Genomic DNA, 15,635 nt, shown 5'->3' with positions numbered 1-15,635 from the left:
CACTTGAAAATCAGTTACACACCTGGACACAGGTAACAGAAAGAAAAGTATATTTAAAGAAATACATTATTAACTGAGCTGGTTCCTATAAATCTTTGAGTTAAAAATGTCTTTTATATATGTTTAGAAGGAAAAATGTTGGAGTAATGTTAGATATGTATGAGATATTAATTAGGTCAAAATTGGTATTGGTAATCCAAAATAAAAGATAATTGAGTTATTTAAAGAGTGCAGTGAAAATTCACTGCAATGACACAGGGAAACAGCTACTAAAGGTGTAAAACACCAGGGCTATATTTTCACTGAAATACTAAAAGTTGGGAGATCCAATGAGGATTTTCAAAATCATGAATTGGCTTCAGAGCCTAAATTGTGAAGTATTATTTACAGTGATTGAGAATCAGAGCATGAATTTGGGAGTAAATGATAAACTAGAAGAATGAAGCAGAAGTTAAATGAGGGGGCTGTCAGAAATGGAATGATCTGGAGGTGCTGGTGTTGGACTGGGGTGGACAAAGTCAAAAAAAGTGGAGTGCAGTCAGTCCACCATTTTAGCTTGTTCACTCACATCAGTTATATGATCCTTTGATCTCTCTGCCCATCATCTCTCTGCCTATAAACTCTGGGTCTGTATGCTCTCCTCTCATTGCACTTGACAAAGGGGTTGTGCTCCGATAGCTTGTGTTTTCAAATAAACCTGGTGGACTATAATCTGATGTTGTGTGATTTTTGACTTTCTCCACCCCAGTCCAACACTGGCACCTCCGCATCATTTCATTTTCTGACAGCCCTCTCATTTAACTTCCGCACACATAGACACACTCTCTCTCTCTCTCACACACACACACAAACACTCACACACACATACTCAAACACACGCTCTCTGTCCCGCACAAACACACACACACACACTCACACACTCTCACACACAGACACACAAACATTTTTGAGCACACACACACTTTTGTACATTCACAGACACACACACACTTTCACACGCACTCACACACACGCACACATACACACAGACTCTCTCTTTCACAAACACAGATACACTCGCACACACACTCGCACAGACATGCACTCAAACACACACACTCTCACATTCTCACAATCCCTCTCACACAAACACACACACACACAGAAACACACTCTCTCGCACAAACACACACACACACTCATACTGTCTCTTGCTCAAACACACTTACTTACACACTCACACACTCTCTCTCACACCAACACACACACTCACTCTGTCACACACAAACTCACACACACTCACACACACACACACACAAACACATACACTCACACACACTGTCACACACACACACACACTCTCACACAAACACAGTCACACACACTCACTCTCTCACACACAAACATACACTCACATACAGACTCTCTCACATACACATGCTCTCATACATTACACTTTCTCATACTCACACACACACTCTCTCGAGCACACACACCCATATAAACCTATGGGGCGAATCATTTCATCCAAGGTGATTGTCTATTTGCAGATACATTCTATTTTGTTCAAGAAACACACAATTTGTAATCACAGTCAGTCAGTGTGGCATTTTATAAATTCCTGATTTCACAATAAAACCAGCCTGATTCCTGGTTAAAACTCTGAGACAGATTCTGAACAAAGCCTCACACCTACAATTCAGTGTCTGACCTGAGATGTCACCTTTTGTATATATTCCTATTGCTCTGCCTGTTTGAAGTTTGGAAAGTTAGGCAGTCACTGATGAAACCTTTAATTATCTTGGGGCAGTGACTTGAAACAGATTCTGGAATTTGCATCTTACTCAATCGAAACTTGTGTCTCCTTTCTAACAGCATTCTCCATATCCTGCTTCTGCAATTTCTAGAATGCAGGAATGTATGAATGATTAAAGATTCAACAGGAGGCAGTCAGTCAGCCAGTTTAGGTTTGTTCACTCCACTCACACCAGTTGTATGATCCTTGGATCTCTCTGCCCTTCATCTCTCTGCCGGTAAACTCTGTGTCTGTGTGCTCTCCTCTCATTGCACCTGACGAAGGGGCTGTGTTCCAAAAGCTTGTAATTTCAAATAAACTTGTCGGACTATAACCTGATGTCATGTGATTTTAGAAAATGAAATGTGTAAAGGAATGTAATCTAAAGCTAAATATGAAGAGGTACAATTCCTGTCTAAATTGATCTCTGCTTCATCTGTTTTCTTGGTCTTTTATGTGTCAGCGAGTGGTAATATGGAAGGGATGTATAGTGAATAAAACAAATAGGAGCCTTGCTCTGCAGAAGTGATTCCATATTGAAGAGGCCAGATGGATATGCTAGCACTTCATTTTCTTTGTTTTTATTTGTTTGCAAGTTCATTGGTTGAGCTCAGCAAAATTAAGAACAAAAGTTTCAGAACTGAAGTCCTCAATGATCCACTCATGGATTTGCTCCAACACTATTGTGGGAGCTTTCCTGCTCCCTGCTTAGTGGGAACAGAGCCAGTGTTATGATCCCAGCTGGATGAGTCACAAAACAGACTTAAATCTGGCTTAATAGATCAAATTTGTTTTTTTTTGTTTATTTTACAAAACAGTCTTTCACTGAAACACAAACATGCAATTCTGCAGATTTAGTTTTAATAATAGAACAGAAGTTTGTTATGCAAAATATGACAAAATAAAATAAACAAAATTATTTACAAATGACACAATTTGAAAGATTTCAAAACATACAGCAAAATACAATATTCTACCTATCCCAACTGCTCCCAATGGTACTTAATCACCAGAGAGAATTCATTTCTCTATTGCAACTATAGAGTTTAACTTAACTGTTTCTTTTAATTCCAAGTCTTGATAATGTGCTATCCTCTTCCTTTAGTATTCACACAACCGAGTTTAGACTTTCTCAACTTTCAATAACCTTTTCAGGGTTCTAACCAAGCACCTCTGATCTGGAACTTTTCAATTAAACTCCTTACATTGAAGTAACCTATTTCTAATAATTCCAAACTGTTTCTTCAGGAGAAACTATTTTACACATATAACTTCTTTAGCTGTTTCTCCTAAGCAAAAAAAAAGGATCCTTCCAACTGAAAGTAATCTAATGTTGTTCAAAGCTCTCCAAGTGCTAACAAATTCCCAATAACACTCCAGGAGTTATTTTTCTCATATTGTTTTCTTTTAAACAATGACTCCAGAAAGGCTGATGAGTTAATTATTGAATTCTTTCATCCACACACACCAAAACCCACATGCTACTAGTTCACAATCCAAACTTTCAAATAAATGATATTTATTTTTTTAAAATCACACACCATAAATCATGCCAGCAAGCAGTTAAAATAGAGCTCCATTTCCCACTCCATTTGTGCCTTGGTTCCAATTTAAATGTTGTTAGTTTTAATGAAAGTTAGTGTAAACTCTACTGGACTCACTCAGAGTTGTGGATGAATAACAGTCAGGATTCTATGATATCAATAGGGGATAAATAGCATTTTAACTTGGGTGTGAGTGCAGAAAGCATTGTTGCCACCCTTTGGGTTGAAGCAAGAATTCATCTGGTGGGATTTGCTAAAAGGTCCTCCAGGTAGGTGAAAGCCAAGGCTCCAAGAGGCTAGGGATGGACAAACATAACTTCCAGGCCCCATAAAGAAAGTTGCAGTGCTCCTGGTCTTTTCCCACCTTCGTTTATTGTGAGATCCAACCCTCACCCTGCCTCCATCTGGAGAGCTGGCAGGTGGTCAAGGGCCACCCAGTTTTTCCCAGCTATTATCACTTTGCACCATCTTCCCACCCATTTCAAGATGTATTTAAATGTGCCAGAAAGTTAAAATGCTCCTGGACTGAAATTTCCACTTTTCAACTAATTTTAAACTTGCCTTTCTCTTTGTTCATCTGAAATCTGCTTCAATTTAAATTTCCCCCAAAGATTTATAAATCATTTTTTATTCACTCTTTATTATATCCTACCATTTGGTGCAGGAAATCTTAATGAAATTTCACTCTGGGGCATTGTAGTCCATTGCAATTCCACAAAACAAAATGTTGTGTTAAATGTTGTTAAACAATTAAGTTCCAAAGCTGCAGGGAAATAAATGAATAGCTCTCCAATCCATACAGCTATCTCTCCTTCCTTTGTGATCAAAGGGAACTGAATACTTAAGTGCATAGAATGATAAATAACTGATTAGATTAACATTTCTAACAATAAACTACTGAAGTTACCTGGTCGTTAATATTGACCTTCAGATTGCATTGTGTGAATAGCTGGGAAATAGCAGCATCTGTTGTTTACTGTAGAATCACTCGCGAGACAGTATGAAGGAAACCATGGCCGAAATGCAGCAGCAAAAACTCAAGTATGAGCTCGTTGCTAAGGAATCACTCCAGAAAGCAATCAAAGAGAAAACAGCTGCTGAACAAACACTGGCCAATGTCCAGGTAAGAGACAGAAAGTTAAAAACTGGAGGTGACCAAGAACTCAGTTCCAGCTGCTAAGGCTGTGGAAATGACTGAAGTCAGAACTAAGAATGAACAGATTGAAGCAAATCACAATCCAAGGAGACAAATTGATTTTTAAGAGTGAGAAGCACCAAAAACTTACATTTCTAAAACAGCTTCAAACAAGCTAAGATTGGAATTTTGATTTGAACTAGTTTATTTTTCAAATGATATCCTGTTAATGTATGGTAAATAAGTTAGTTCATGTGCATGTTTAGTTCAATGACTTTTTTGTTCTTTAATTTCAATTTTTTAATTAAAGTAACATTCTTATTAAAAACATGAAAATTTACATTTATACAAATCAATGTGTTTGGTTACACTTTCTACATCTTCAATTCAGCAAAGTGCCGGAAGCGAGAAATAAGGTCAACCTTCAGTGAAGAGAGGCAGAATTTAACCATATCTAGCAAATCATACCTTTTCCAAAATAATTGATTTGTGAAGATGTATGAATATTGCTTTCTTGTTTTCAGAGATCACTGAGTGTAGCAGAGATGGAGTGCTCTCATTGGAAGGAGTCCTACAATAAAGCACTGGCAGATTGCGCTGAACTGACGACCAGGCACTCAGAAACCACAGACCAATTGCACATAGTGCAGACTAAACTGCAGGTAATTTAGCGTCATCGTGCATAATAACTCATTAATTTTAAAAGTAAATTGATTAAGTAAGCTGAAAGTGTTAGCTTACATTTTCCAACAGATCAAAAATTAAAAGTTATACCACTAGTATTCCAATACAATTGGTTCGGATCTAACACGATAGTTACGTTCTTTTGCGATCTTGCGTTGTAAGAAAATCGCATTAAACTAATGAAGCCAGAATCGCGTTGTAGCCAATACATTCTGCGTATGGTGGTCTAACTTCTTCAATCGCGTTAAAGCCAATTCGCATTGAAGAAACAAGCATTATTGCAGAACTGACTGTAATTGACAAAGTGGCTGCTTTCTACAACCTGTTGCCACATATCCACGGCAGGTTTGTCTCTCAGGAGACATTGATACTCATTGGTAGTAACTTCCAGCAAAAGTATATGATTCATAGTGAGGTAGAGGGAGGCTAGTGTTAACACAATTACTCCTTTACTGGCAAAACTGCCTCACTGTCGAATCAGTACAGTGCTAATCTTTGAAGCACACTAGATCTAATAATGAGTTGATAAGAAAATCTCAGCTTGCAGTATAATTCCCCTTGCTCTCACCAGATACTGAGAGGTCTGTGACTCATATGATTAGGGGTGGCATGATGGCTCATGGTTAACACTGCTGCCTCACAGCACCAGCAACATGGGTTCAATTCCAGCTTTGGGTAACTGTGTGGAGTTTGCATGTTCTCCTTGTGTCTGAGTGGGTTTCCTCCAGGTACTCCAGTTTCCTCCCACAGTCTAATGTGCAGGTTAGGTGGATTGGCCATGTTAAATTCCCCATAGTGGCTGGAGATGTGCAGGTGAGGTGGATTAGCCATATGAAAGGAATGGTGAGGGCAGGGGGGCAGGGTAATGTGAAATGTTCTTTGAAGAGTCAGTGTTGGGCTGAATGGCCTGTTTCCACACTGTAGCAATTCTATTTTAAAAAAAGCAGACATTCAGTTCTAGCCATTCACTAAAACTCCTCAGGATCTGCATGAACTCTGCTACTGCAGACTGACTAACGATGGTTGGTGCCTCATTAAATAAAAGAAATATATTAATTATCATCTTGTTTCAGGTTTGAATGTAACACATGCTCCCAAATCTGGGAATATTTTCACTGCTTTTGTTCATGAATGTGCAATAATTTAACTTGGTATTTTCCTTGCTGAATAGTTCAGTATTATACTAGCAAGCTAAGTGAACAATGGAGTGGAAAATCAAATTTATGCTAAAGTCTTGTTTCATTACCAGTTCCTCTTCTCAACTGAAGGAACAGAGAATTGAACAAGCAAAGTCATTGATGTCCCTGAAGACATTGTCAATATCTGTAGGCTGGTTTCAGAAGGAATTACTTAAAAATTGGCATGTCGCAGAAAAGTATCCCAAATGTTAGCTGGCTAAGGAGTAATTTATATCATTGTTTAAATACAGACAGTGTTAGTAATCCATACTTTGGTTACTTATGAGGTAGTATTTCATGAACCGAGAGCTTACAGAGTAAGTATCTAATCTATTATTTGGTTTTAAAGTCAGTATTTCATAGTTGATCAAGGGGAGTATCCAGCGTACTGACTAAATACAGTTTTTTAAAATATTCGTTCTTGGGATCTGGGTGTGACTGGCTGGTCAGCATTTATTGCCCATTCCTAGTTACCCTTGATAAGGTCTTGCTGAACTGTGTTCGTGAACCACTGCAGTTCATTTGCTGTAGGTACAGCAATGCCATTAGGGAGGGAATTCCAGGATTTGATTCAATCACAGAAGGAACAGCGTTACATTTTCAAAGCAGTGACTGGCCAAGAGGGAATTTGAAGGTGGTAGTTTTCCCATACATCTGCTGCTGTTGTCCTTCCAGATGGTAGTGGCATGCATCTGCAAGATGCTATCTAAGGAACTTCTGGTGAGTTCCTGCAGTGTAACCTGCAGATGGCACACAATACTACTGCTGAGCATCAGGGGTGGAGGGAGTGAATGTTTGTGGATGTGGTGCCAATTAGGCAGGCTGCTTTATCCTGGACAATGTCAAGCTTCTTGAGTGTTAATAGAACTGCAGTCATCCAGGCACGTGGGAATATCATTCTCCTGACTTGTAAATGATGGATAGGCTTTAAGGGGGTTAGGAGGCGAATTACTCACTGCAGCATTCCTAGTCTCTGACCTGCTTTTGTAACCATGTATTTATATCGCTGGTCCAATTCAATTTCTGTTCAATGGTCACAACCAGGATGTTGATAATGTGTCCCAAATATTGGACAGTTGTAGACAATGTAATATGTACAATGGTTTGTTGAGGGTTTTATTGGGTTTTAGAACAGATTAGCTCTTATTATCTTGTGTTAAAATGCAAAAAGCTGCCATAGCAAAAGAAGAGTAACTGCAAATTGAAGTCACTGAAGGACATACTTAATACTTTATTCACAAATTATCTCATAAGAAAAAAATGTTGCCCTACCTTTCCTCATGGTATGGCTTATTGCTCTTCTTCTTCTGTTACTCTTGTGTTTTTTCTGTCTGTCTTTTCATCCTCTTTTTCTTTCAGAGAGCAGAAAAAGACAGCGTGTTGCTCAGAAATTTACAAACAAAATTCCAAGATATAGAAAATGAGACACAGAAACTCCTGGATAAAATTGATGCATTAAGAGAAGAAAATGAACTCCAGCAAGAACAGCTTCTAAGAAGCAAAGGTATTGTTTTTATCTGGGCAAGGAGGGAAGGGAAATGGTGTCTGTTTAACAGTATATCATTTTATGTGGTTTACTATCAAATAGTCAGCATTAATGCAACAGGGTGTTTATAACTGATAAGGTAGCCTATAATCAAATTGAAATCATTGACTTTAATAGGTACATTTGTTCTATAACGTTGAAAATATTTGTGAGAAAGTAATGATAATCTCGTTAGTCTGATTCATTGTGATATATTAACTTATTTAACTAACATAATTTAAGGTCCTTGAATTTAGAGCAAATAAATGATTCTTTATCTAGTTTCAGGATACTAGAATATCTAAGGACTGTCTCTATCAAAGTCCATCCTTGGAGGAAAGAAAGAATTTGAATATTGGTAGTAAAATTAATTGACCACCTAAGAGCCACAATTGGCAGTGGGGTAAGAAGACAAAGCTCAATTCAGACAAGGGCAAGAAAGTGGTGGGTCCACCAACAACCCACCTAATTAGTTCACTTCCCGCTTCCAGGCAGACTACCACTGTGTCTGGAAAATTGTGCCCATAGGTCTACATAGCAAGCCAACAGATTCTAACCACTAACGTAGGCATTACTGATTGAATAGAAGACTCAGAGACATGCTTCAGTCTCAGGCTAAAGGTTAATGCAGCTCAGACCTTTGTCATTCAAAATAACTTTTAAGAAAATTTAGAAATTAAAAATAAATCTGCACAATGAACTTCCTGAATTTGATGCATTAAAAAAAAATCATTGTTAATTTCAGTCTAATTGTGGTCTGCTGGAAGATGCAAGTGGCTGGCTGAGGGTTGATGCAAAACTGAAACCAAACAGTTCCTTTTTTTTTTGTTAGAGATAGCTAGAACTGCAGATATGCTAGAGCCAGAGATAACAAAGTGTCGAGCTGGAGGAACGCATCATGCTAGGCCGCATCAGAGGAGCAGGAAAGTTGACGTTTCAGGTTGGGACCCTTCTTCAGGTCATCCAGCCCTCTGAGAGCAGCAATTCAAGATATTAGTGGTGTAGATGCTGATGTGGAAATCAGAGAACGTTCCCTGTAGTCAGAAACTCCTGTGGGCACATCCCAACACTTGTGCTGAAATGTAATCCACATGGTTTTGCAGGGCTGATGTTTTGTGCCAGTGTGAAATTTTTGTGAAATTGATCTTTCTCAGGAACTTTCTCCAAGAAGCTATTCTTATCTGGATGGAGAAATGGGTTTGTGCTGACTCATGGGAACAAAGAGAATTAGAGCAGGAGTAGGCCTGTTGGTCACTCAAGCCTACTCCGTCGTTCAATATGATTATGACTAATTATCCTACTCGGTACCCGGTTCCCACTTTTGCCCCATATCCTTAGACTCCTTTAGCCCTAAGAAATACCTTTCTTCTTCTCAATTACAGCCTGGCTTTTCTCTGCCAGTGGTTAGCAGGTGAGCTGCAATGAATTCTGTGATTTATGACTTGCTTCCTAAATTGAGTACATAGTAGGCACAGGCGGAGGTGAAAACCTAATGGCAAAAAAATCTACAACAGTGAGAAAGTAGCACTTAAAATGACGCAGACCCTTCCCCACACGTCTCGTTGATGTCAGAGAGTTAAAGGTTCTGCTGCAGCATTCGTGTCAAAGGCCAGAACTGGGGCTGAATATTGCTCTAGTAAAAATACAGATACCAATTGCATGTTGTATGGATGTCAACAAAGTTCATATCATCGACCAGTTGCAAACAAGGAAGTGCTGCTATCTGGAAAAAAGCAAAAATGAGCATTTGAGAGAACTGTGTATAGGTTAAATCTGTGGCCACAGCATCATTCAAGGATGATCTCCTGAAACTCAAGGTTAAATCATATTGTCAGATGGTACGGTCATGCAATGTATTTCCTCTGGTTTTATGTTATCTAACTGTGATCACCCCTACAAGGCCAATGGGGAATCACTCATGAATCTACCTGTGCAGCTCATTGAACATGAGTTCTGTTGGTAACAGGCAATGGCCTACCCAGCAGGAACTCATCACTGGACCCTGGACCCCTTTATAAAGCAGACTCAAGGATGGGTCTGCAAAACTGTCTGTCCTGGGCAGAAACTAGCCTTTGTATGCCATGAGTAGAAGCTCTATTTTGGTGTTAAACAATAAATGATGTTCCTTTCCAGTCAGACTTTGAGTTATTGCGTTGGTGACGAGGGTGAAGAAAAGTTTCAGACAGTCTGGTCTTTCAATGAACCCAGTAAGAAAGAATGAGATACTTTCTTTCAGGCAAACTGGATACAAGAGGATCACAGACATAATCCTCCTGACCACTTGTGGGGCCCCAACTTTCAACATCATAATGAATTTAACTTACCTGGCAGCCCTGGAGTCAGAATCTTTTGGTGAACTGATAGACATGGTACTAGACTACTGTGAGCCTGAATCATGTGTTATATTGTAGCGGCACAGGTTTAGCACTGTAAATAGATTTCCTGGGGAACCATTTATTGAATTCTTGATGGAACAGCATAAATTAGCAGAACACTGTGAGCATGGGTTGGCACTTTGGGAAACATCACAGGATCCCTTAGTTTGCGGAATTAATAATATTGCAACCGAAAGGAAGTGACTGACTGAACCAGAACTGAACCTCAAGAAAGCCATAGAACTAGCCCTTTCCCATGAAAATGTGAAAAAGGGGCTTAGAAGCTTCAGGGTTCTGTAGATGGTCCCATCCTCCACCTTGGGTTACCTCCATACTGCAGAGCAAATCCCCAGCGAACAACATTCTTGGTTCCCGTTGGTTGCCAAGTGTGGGTGATTGGAGTCGGAGGCCACAAAATTCCAGAACTGGATGGGAAGTTTCTGCACAATACAGAAAGTGGGAAGAATGTCCATTTGCTGCATGTGTGGCCATAGAGTTTGCCCCAGACAAGGCTATAAAAACAAGTGAAACATGTACCCGCCCAAGCCAAAGGGTGAAGCCACCTCACAACAGGACTTTGCAAATAAATCAGTCCCAGGATGCGGAAGTGGTACCAATTCACATAAAACTTCAGGTAAATGGCCACCCCTAGATATGAAGGTAGACGTAGGTACTGCCATGTATATTGTTGGGGAGCAAACCTTTAGGAAACTCCAATGGATCATCTTTCCTTTAAGTCTGTGACACATCAAGGCTAGATTTTCTCCATGCACTAGGGAGGCCTTGTTTATTTGCGGGACCACTGTAATTCCAATTATCCATGGACAACAGATAATCCGATTTCCCCTTAATGGTCGTGCAAAGGTCAGATCCCAACCTTTTGAGAAGGGACTGGCTACAGAAGATCTGCCTGGATTTAAAATAGATACTGATGATCTATATGAAATTTTTGGCAAGTATTCTGAAGTGTTCCAAGAGGGTGCCAGGAAACTAAAAGGTGCCAAAAGATTTATGTATACCCAGAAGCAGCTAAATACTTCAAAGCATAGGGGAGGCAATGGCCTAGTGGTATTATTGCTGGACTGTTAATCCAGAGACCCAGATAACGTTCTGGGGACCTGGGTTTGAATCCCGCCATGGCAGATGGTGGAATTGAAATTCAATAAAATATCTGGAATTAACAATCTATTGATGACCATGAATCCATTGTCGCTTGTCGAAAAACCCACCTGGTTCACCAATGTCCTTTAGGGAAGGAAGCTGCCTTCCTTACCTGGTCTGGCCTACATTTGACTCCAGACCCACAGCAATGTGGTTGACTCTGAACTGCCCTCTGGGCAATAAGGAATGGGCAATAAATGCTGCATAGCCAGTGATGCCCTCTTCCCATGAATGAATAATAAAAAAAACCAATGCTTAACGAGCCAGAGACTGAATTGGAACATCATGCTCACAATTTACTGAATAGGCCACACCAGTAGTCTCAGTTGTAAAACCTGACAACTTGGTCCATCTTTGTGGGGATTATGAGTTGACAGTCAACAGAGTTTCCCACTTAGACTGAGAGCCTATGCCACACATAAAAGACATGTATGAAAAGCTGGCTGAGGATTTACCTATCTACTAAATTGAATATAAGCCATGTCCACCTCCATCTGGAGCTGGAGGTGTCTTCCAGGAAGTATATCACTATAAATAATCACAGAGGACTGTATGAGAACACTCGTTTGCCATTTTGGGGTATCTTTGACTTGTGCCATCTTTCAAAGGGTGATGGAGAATATCCTCCAAGGGGTGCCTGGAGTGGCAGTCTGTCTGGGTGACGTTTTAATCTCAGGAGCTACTGCAAAGAAACCTGTAGAGAGTTTGGAGGAGGTTTTGCTGCATTTTTCTGAGGCTGGCATCCAGCTAAAAAGGGAATAGTGAGTGTTCCAAGTAAATGAGGTAATGTACCTCGGGTACAGAGTCAACAAGGACAGATTATACCCTGTTGAGGAGAAGGTGAAGACCATAAAAGGGGGCTTTGATTCAAAGGAACATAATGGAGTTGAAGTTTTTTCTAGATCTCAAAAATTAATAGGGGGAAGATATGGTCCACATAAGGAACTTCAGTGACCGCTTTCCAAGGATCACGAGAGTTATCCTTAAAAATACAAGACCATATCATACATGGTCAAAACTGGGGAGAAGATCACAAAAAAAAGCACATCAACACCTCCAGTAGGAACTCTCCACAGAGACAATTGTTTTGACCGACATGTCACTGAGGATGGACTCTTCAATGATGGTCACGGAAGAGACATTCGCCTACTTCTTATACACGCCTCAACCAGACCTGGGAAGCAATAGGAATGGGGCCATGGGCAAAATGTCACAGGAGGCCCCATCATCACAGGAGTGAAGGGGAATCCTTGAACTCGGAAGGAGGTGATAAACCCTTCAAGCCGCATGGGAAATCATTAATCTCTCAGTGGAACTCATTGAATATGAGTTCCTTTGGTAACAGACAGTGTCCTGCCCATGTGAAACTCATTATCTGAGCCCTTTATAAAGCAGACCTATTGATGGGTCAGCAGTACTGTCTATCCCAGGCTGTAGCCTATTGATGCCATGAGTAGAGGCTCTATTTTGGTGTTCAATGATAAATGATGTTTCTTTCTAGTTGGGATTTCTGAGTTATTACACTGACTTTGGAAAGTTTTGAAACTTTTCCCACATGCAGCTATCATGTAAGCTGGGGAGTAAGTATAGTTTGCTTTCTTTTCCAGCAAAATTACAGAAAACCGAAGAGCAGGAACAGATAATGGCATCTACAATCACTAGCCTACAGGGTAAGTGCCTGACTTATTTTAAATTCATTTTTCATGATATGTAAATGCTGGCGGCAAGACCAGCATTCATTGCATAATTTTCTCTGACAAGATGCAAGCATGGCAGAGCAGGCTTGAAGGGCCGGATGGCCTACTGTTGATCCTTGTTCAAATATTCACTGCAGTCAGTCTGGTGTTGGGGCACCCATGTGCTACTTGGAAGCGTGTTCCAGGATTTGACACAGCCACAGTGAAGAAATGACAATGTACGTGCAGGTCAAGAGAGTGAGTGAGTTGGAGAGGAACTTTAAGTGGTGTTAGTGTTCCCCTGCATTTGCTGCACTTGTCCTTCTATTTGGTAGAGGTTTCAAGTTTGAAAGCCAAGTGAGTTATTGCAGCATTGATTTCATTATAGATTTATATTACAAAGGAAAAACGAACCTACATCACATGAATTGAAACCATGTAAATGCTGCTAGCAAGACCAGCATTCATTGCATAGTTTTAATTTCCTCTGGCAAGATGGAACCATGGCAGAGCAGGCTTGAAGGGCCAAATGGCCTACCCTTGATCCTTGTTCAAATATTCACTGCAGACCACTTTATGCAGTAATGTTCATCTGCAAAGACAATATTGTTTCCTGTTTTGTTTGTATGACATGATTGATCCAATGAATTAGTTGGATGTGAATGAGATTTAGCCTGTTTTGTTATGCTTTGCATTATTTGTATCCCAGCTAAATTGTTTCATTAGATCACTGAACAATTAATGAAATGGCCAGCACAGCTCAACTCTTTGAGAACAATTCCAAGGTTGATTGTTATTGAATGAATTTATTATCAGCTGGGATTGTGGTCTATGAAAAATAATAATTATCACCATATCAGGGTCTTTTCCTCTGTGTGTAAATTAAAGAGAGTTTCTTTTGTACTACATTGCCATTATGAACGAAAATAATGTTTTCAATGTCATGCTCACCTCAGATGAAATTTCCCCCAAAAAGTTTCAACAAACACAATTTAAAATCAAGAAATTCATCAGGAAATTACCAAAATTCAGCAGCTAGAAGCCTAAGGTTTAAATCCTGCCTTTAATTATCCAGATAACGACTGAGGTACATAGGATCTTTCTCTGGGCTTCCACAATGTAAGGTCCAGTAGATTTAAACTCCCAGGCTTTAGCTTCATGGGCTTTGACAGATTCTTACCTTAACCCGGTAGGAAGTGGAGGTGATGTGAAAGTTTGGCAGCAGGAAGATTTTGCCATGGACCCAAAAGAAAGATCTTGTCTATTGTAAAATTGGTAGGAGGGGGAGGGAGGGTGGTTATAGTACAGTTCCCAACTCACTGGGGATTAATAGGAGCTTTCCAGAACTGGAGTTCCTGCCACAGTAATGCCTCCAGAAGACTTGGGGAGCAGCAATCTAAATTTCCTGCCACAGTGTGCACCTCAGCCCAAGCTTTGTCACATCATCAGCTATTGGAGAAACCTCCAGCTCCATGACATCTCTTAGCTCTGGTTTTGAATAGGCATGAAATTCAACTGAAGTGAGACAATAACTGTGCACCTGAAAATAATTCTATTCAATACTTTTCAAATTGCAGAGATGTTGCAGAAGAAAACCATCCAGGCAACAGAGCAGGAGAAAGCGATGCAACAGAATGGTTAGTGAAGAGATCACAGTCACTCCAGATTAATTCAGCATTTGATTATCAATGTCAAACTTGGGTTTGATTTATTCTAGACTTACTTAGTGCCAGGAGTGAACACCAGCATCAGGCACTTCAACTGCAGGTCAACAAACTGAGCAATCAATTGGAAAAGCAGTCAACTCTACTTCATGCCAAAGAGGAAGAGGTGAGAAAATAATTATCTGCTCAAGCAACCTTACGTTGAACATTATATATAACATATTATGTGCACAGCCTCATATGTGCAAAAATAGAAACCAAAACCTATGAAAAGTTTAATGTTGTTTTATGACAATTCTTTGAGAGTGTTTGTTTTTAAAAGGCTTTGATGCTGAGGTTCCCTATTAGAATCAAAGGTTAATATTGGAATACTTGACTGAAATATTTTAGTTTATTTATACTTACAGCTGCCTTACAAGTTGCCTTTTCTGAAATACTAATAGCACAGTTAGATTGCATTAGGCATTGTGGTTTTAGATTAACATTCATGAATATTAAATACCTGTCTAATACTGAAATAGAAGTCATATTTCACACCATAAGGTTCAGTCACGAGAAGTTAGGTTGACTGATTAAGAAATAATTGGGTTAAACTTTCCCACCAACTTTGGATTTAGGCTTTGAGGTGGGAGTGTTGCAAGTATGATAGGGAAGGAGTTAGGAGAAAAGCCTGATATCTAACCATCACAGAGGCATACTGTGAGTAGTAGGAACATTGGTCCACTCATCTCCCAGTCAACTGAGTCACTCAATGAACTGAATAGCGGCCTGGAACTCCCTCCTTAACAGCACTATGTGTGTATCTACAGCAAATGGAATGCAACAACTCATAAAGGCTGCTCACCACCAGTTAGAAATGGATAATCATGCTGACCCAGCCAGGGAAGTCCATGTCACTGAATGGATAATTTATACAATT

General features: G+C 39.8%; 1 protein-coding gene across 6 annotated transcripts in view; it reads left to right on the top strand.

The window, feature by feature from the left end:
- Window positions 1–15,635, top strand: part of LOC109927168 (TRAF3-interacting JNK-activating modulator) — a 46,042-nt gene that overhangs the window by 22,374 nt on the left and 8,033 nt on the right. For all 6 annotated transcript variants that reach the window (XM_048611881.1, XM_048611880.1, XM_048611883.1 and 3 more), the window contains 6 exons: window positions 4,301–4,441; window positions 4,978–5,115; window positions 7,675–7,819; window positions 12,984–13,046; window positions 14,630–14,689; window positions 14,770–14,882. In XM_048611881.1, the coding sequence (XP_048467838.1) occupies window positions 4,301–4,441; window positions 4,978–5,115; window positions 7,675–7,819; window positions 12,984–13,046; window positions 14,630–14,689; window positions 14,770–14,882 (660 nt within the window). The remainder of the gene's footprint in view (window positions 1–4,300; window positions 4,442–4,977; window positions 5,116–7,674; window positions 7,820–12,983; window positions 13,047–14,629; window positions 14,690–14,769; window positions 14,883–15,635) is intronic.

The sequence above is a fragment of the Rhincodon typus genome, chromosome 25 (genome assembly GCF_021869965.1).
Source record: "Rhincodon typus isolate 14 chromosome 25, sRhiTyp1.1, whole genome shotgun sequence".
Lineage (NCBI taxonomy): Eukaryota > Metazoa > Chordata > Chondrichthyes > Orectolobiformes > Rhincodontidae > Rhincodon > Rhincodon typus.
This window is presented reverse-complemented; position numbering and strand designations above follow the sequence as displayed.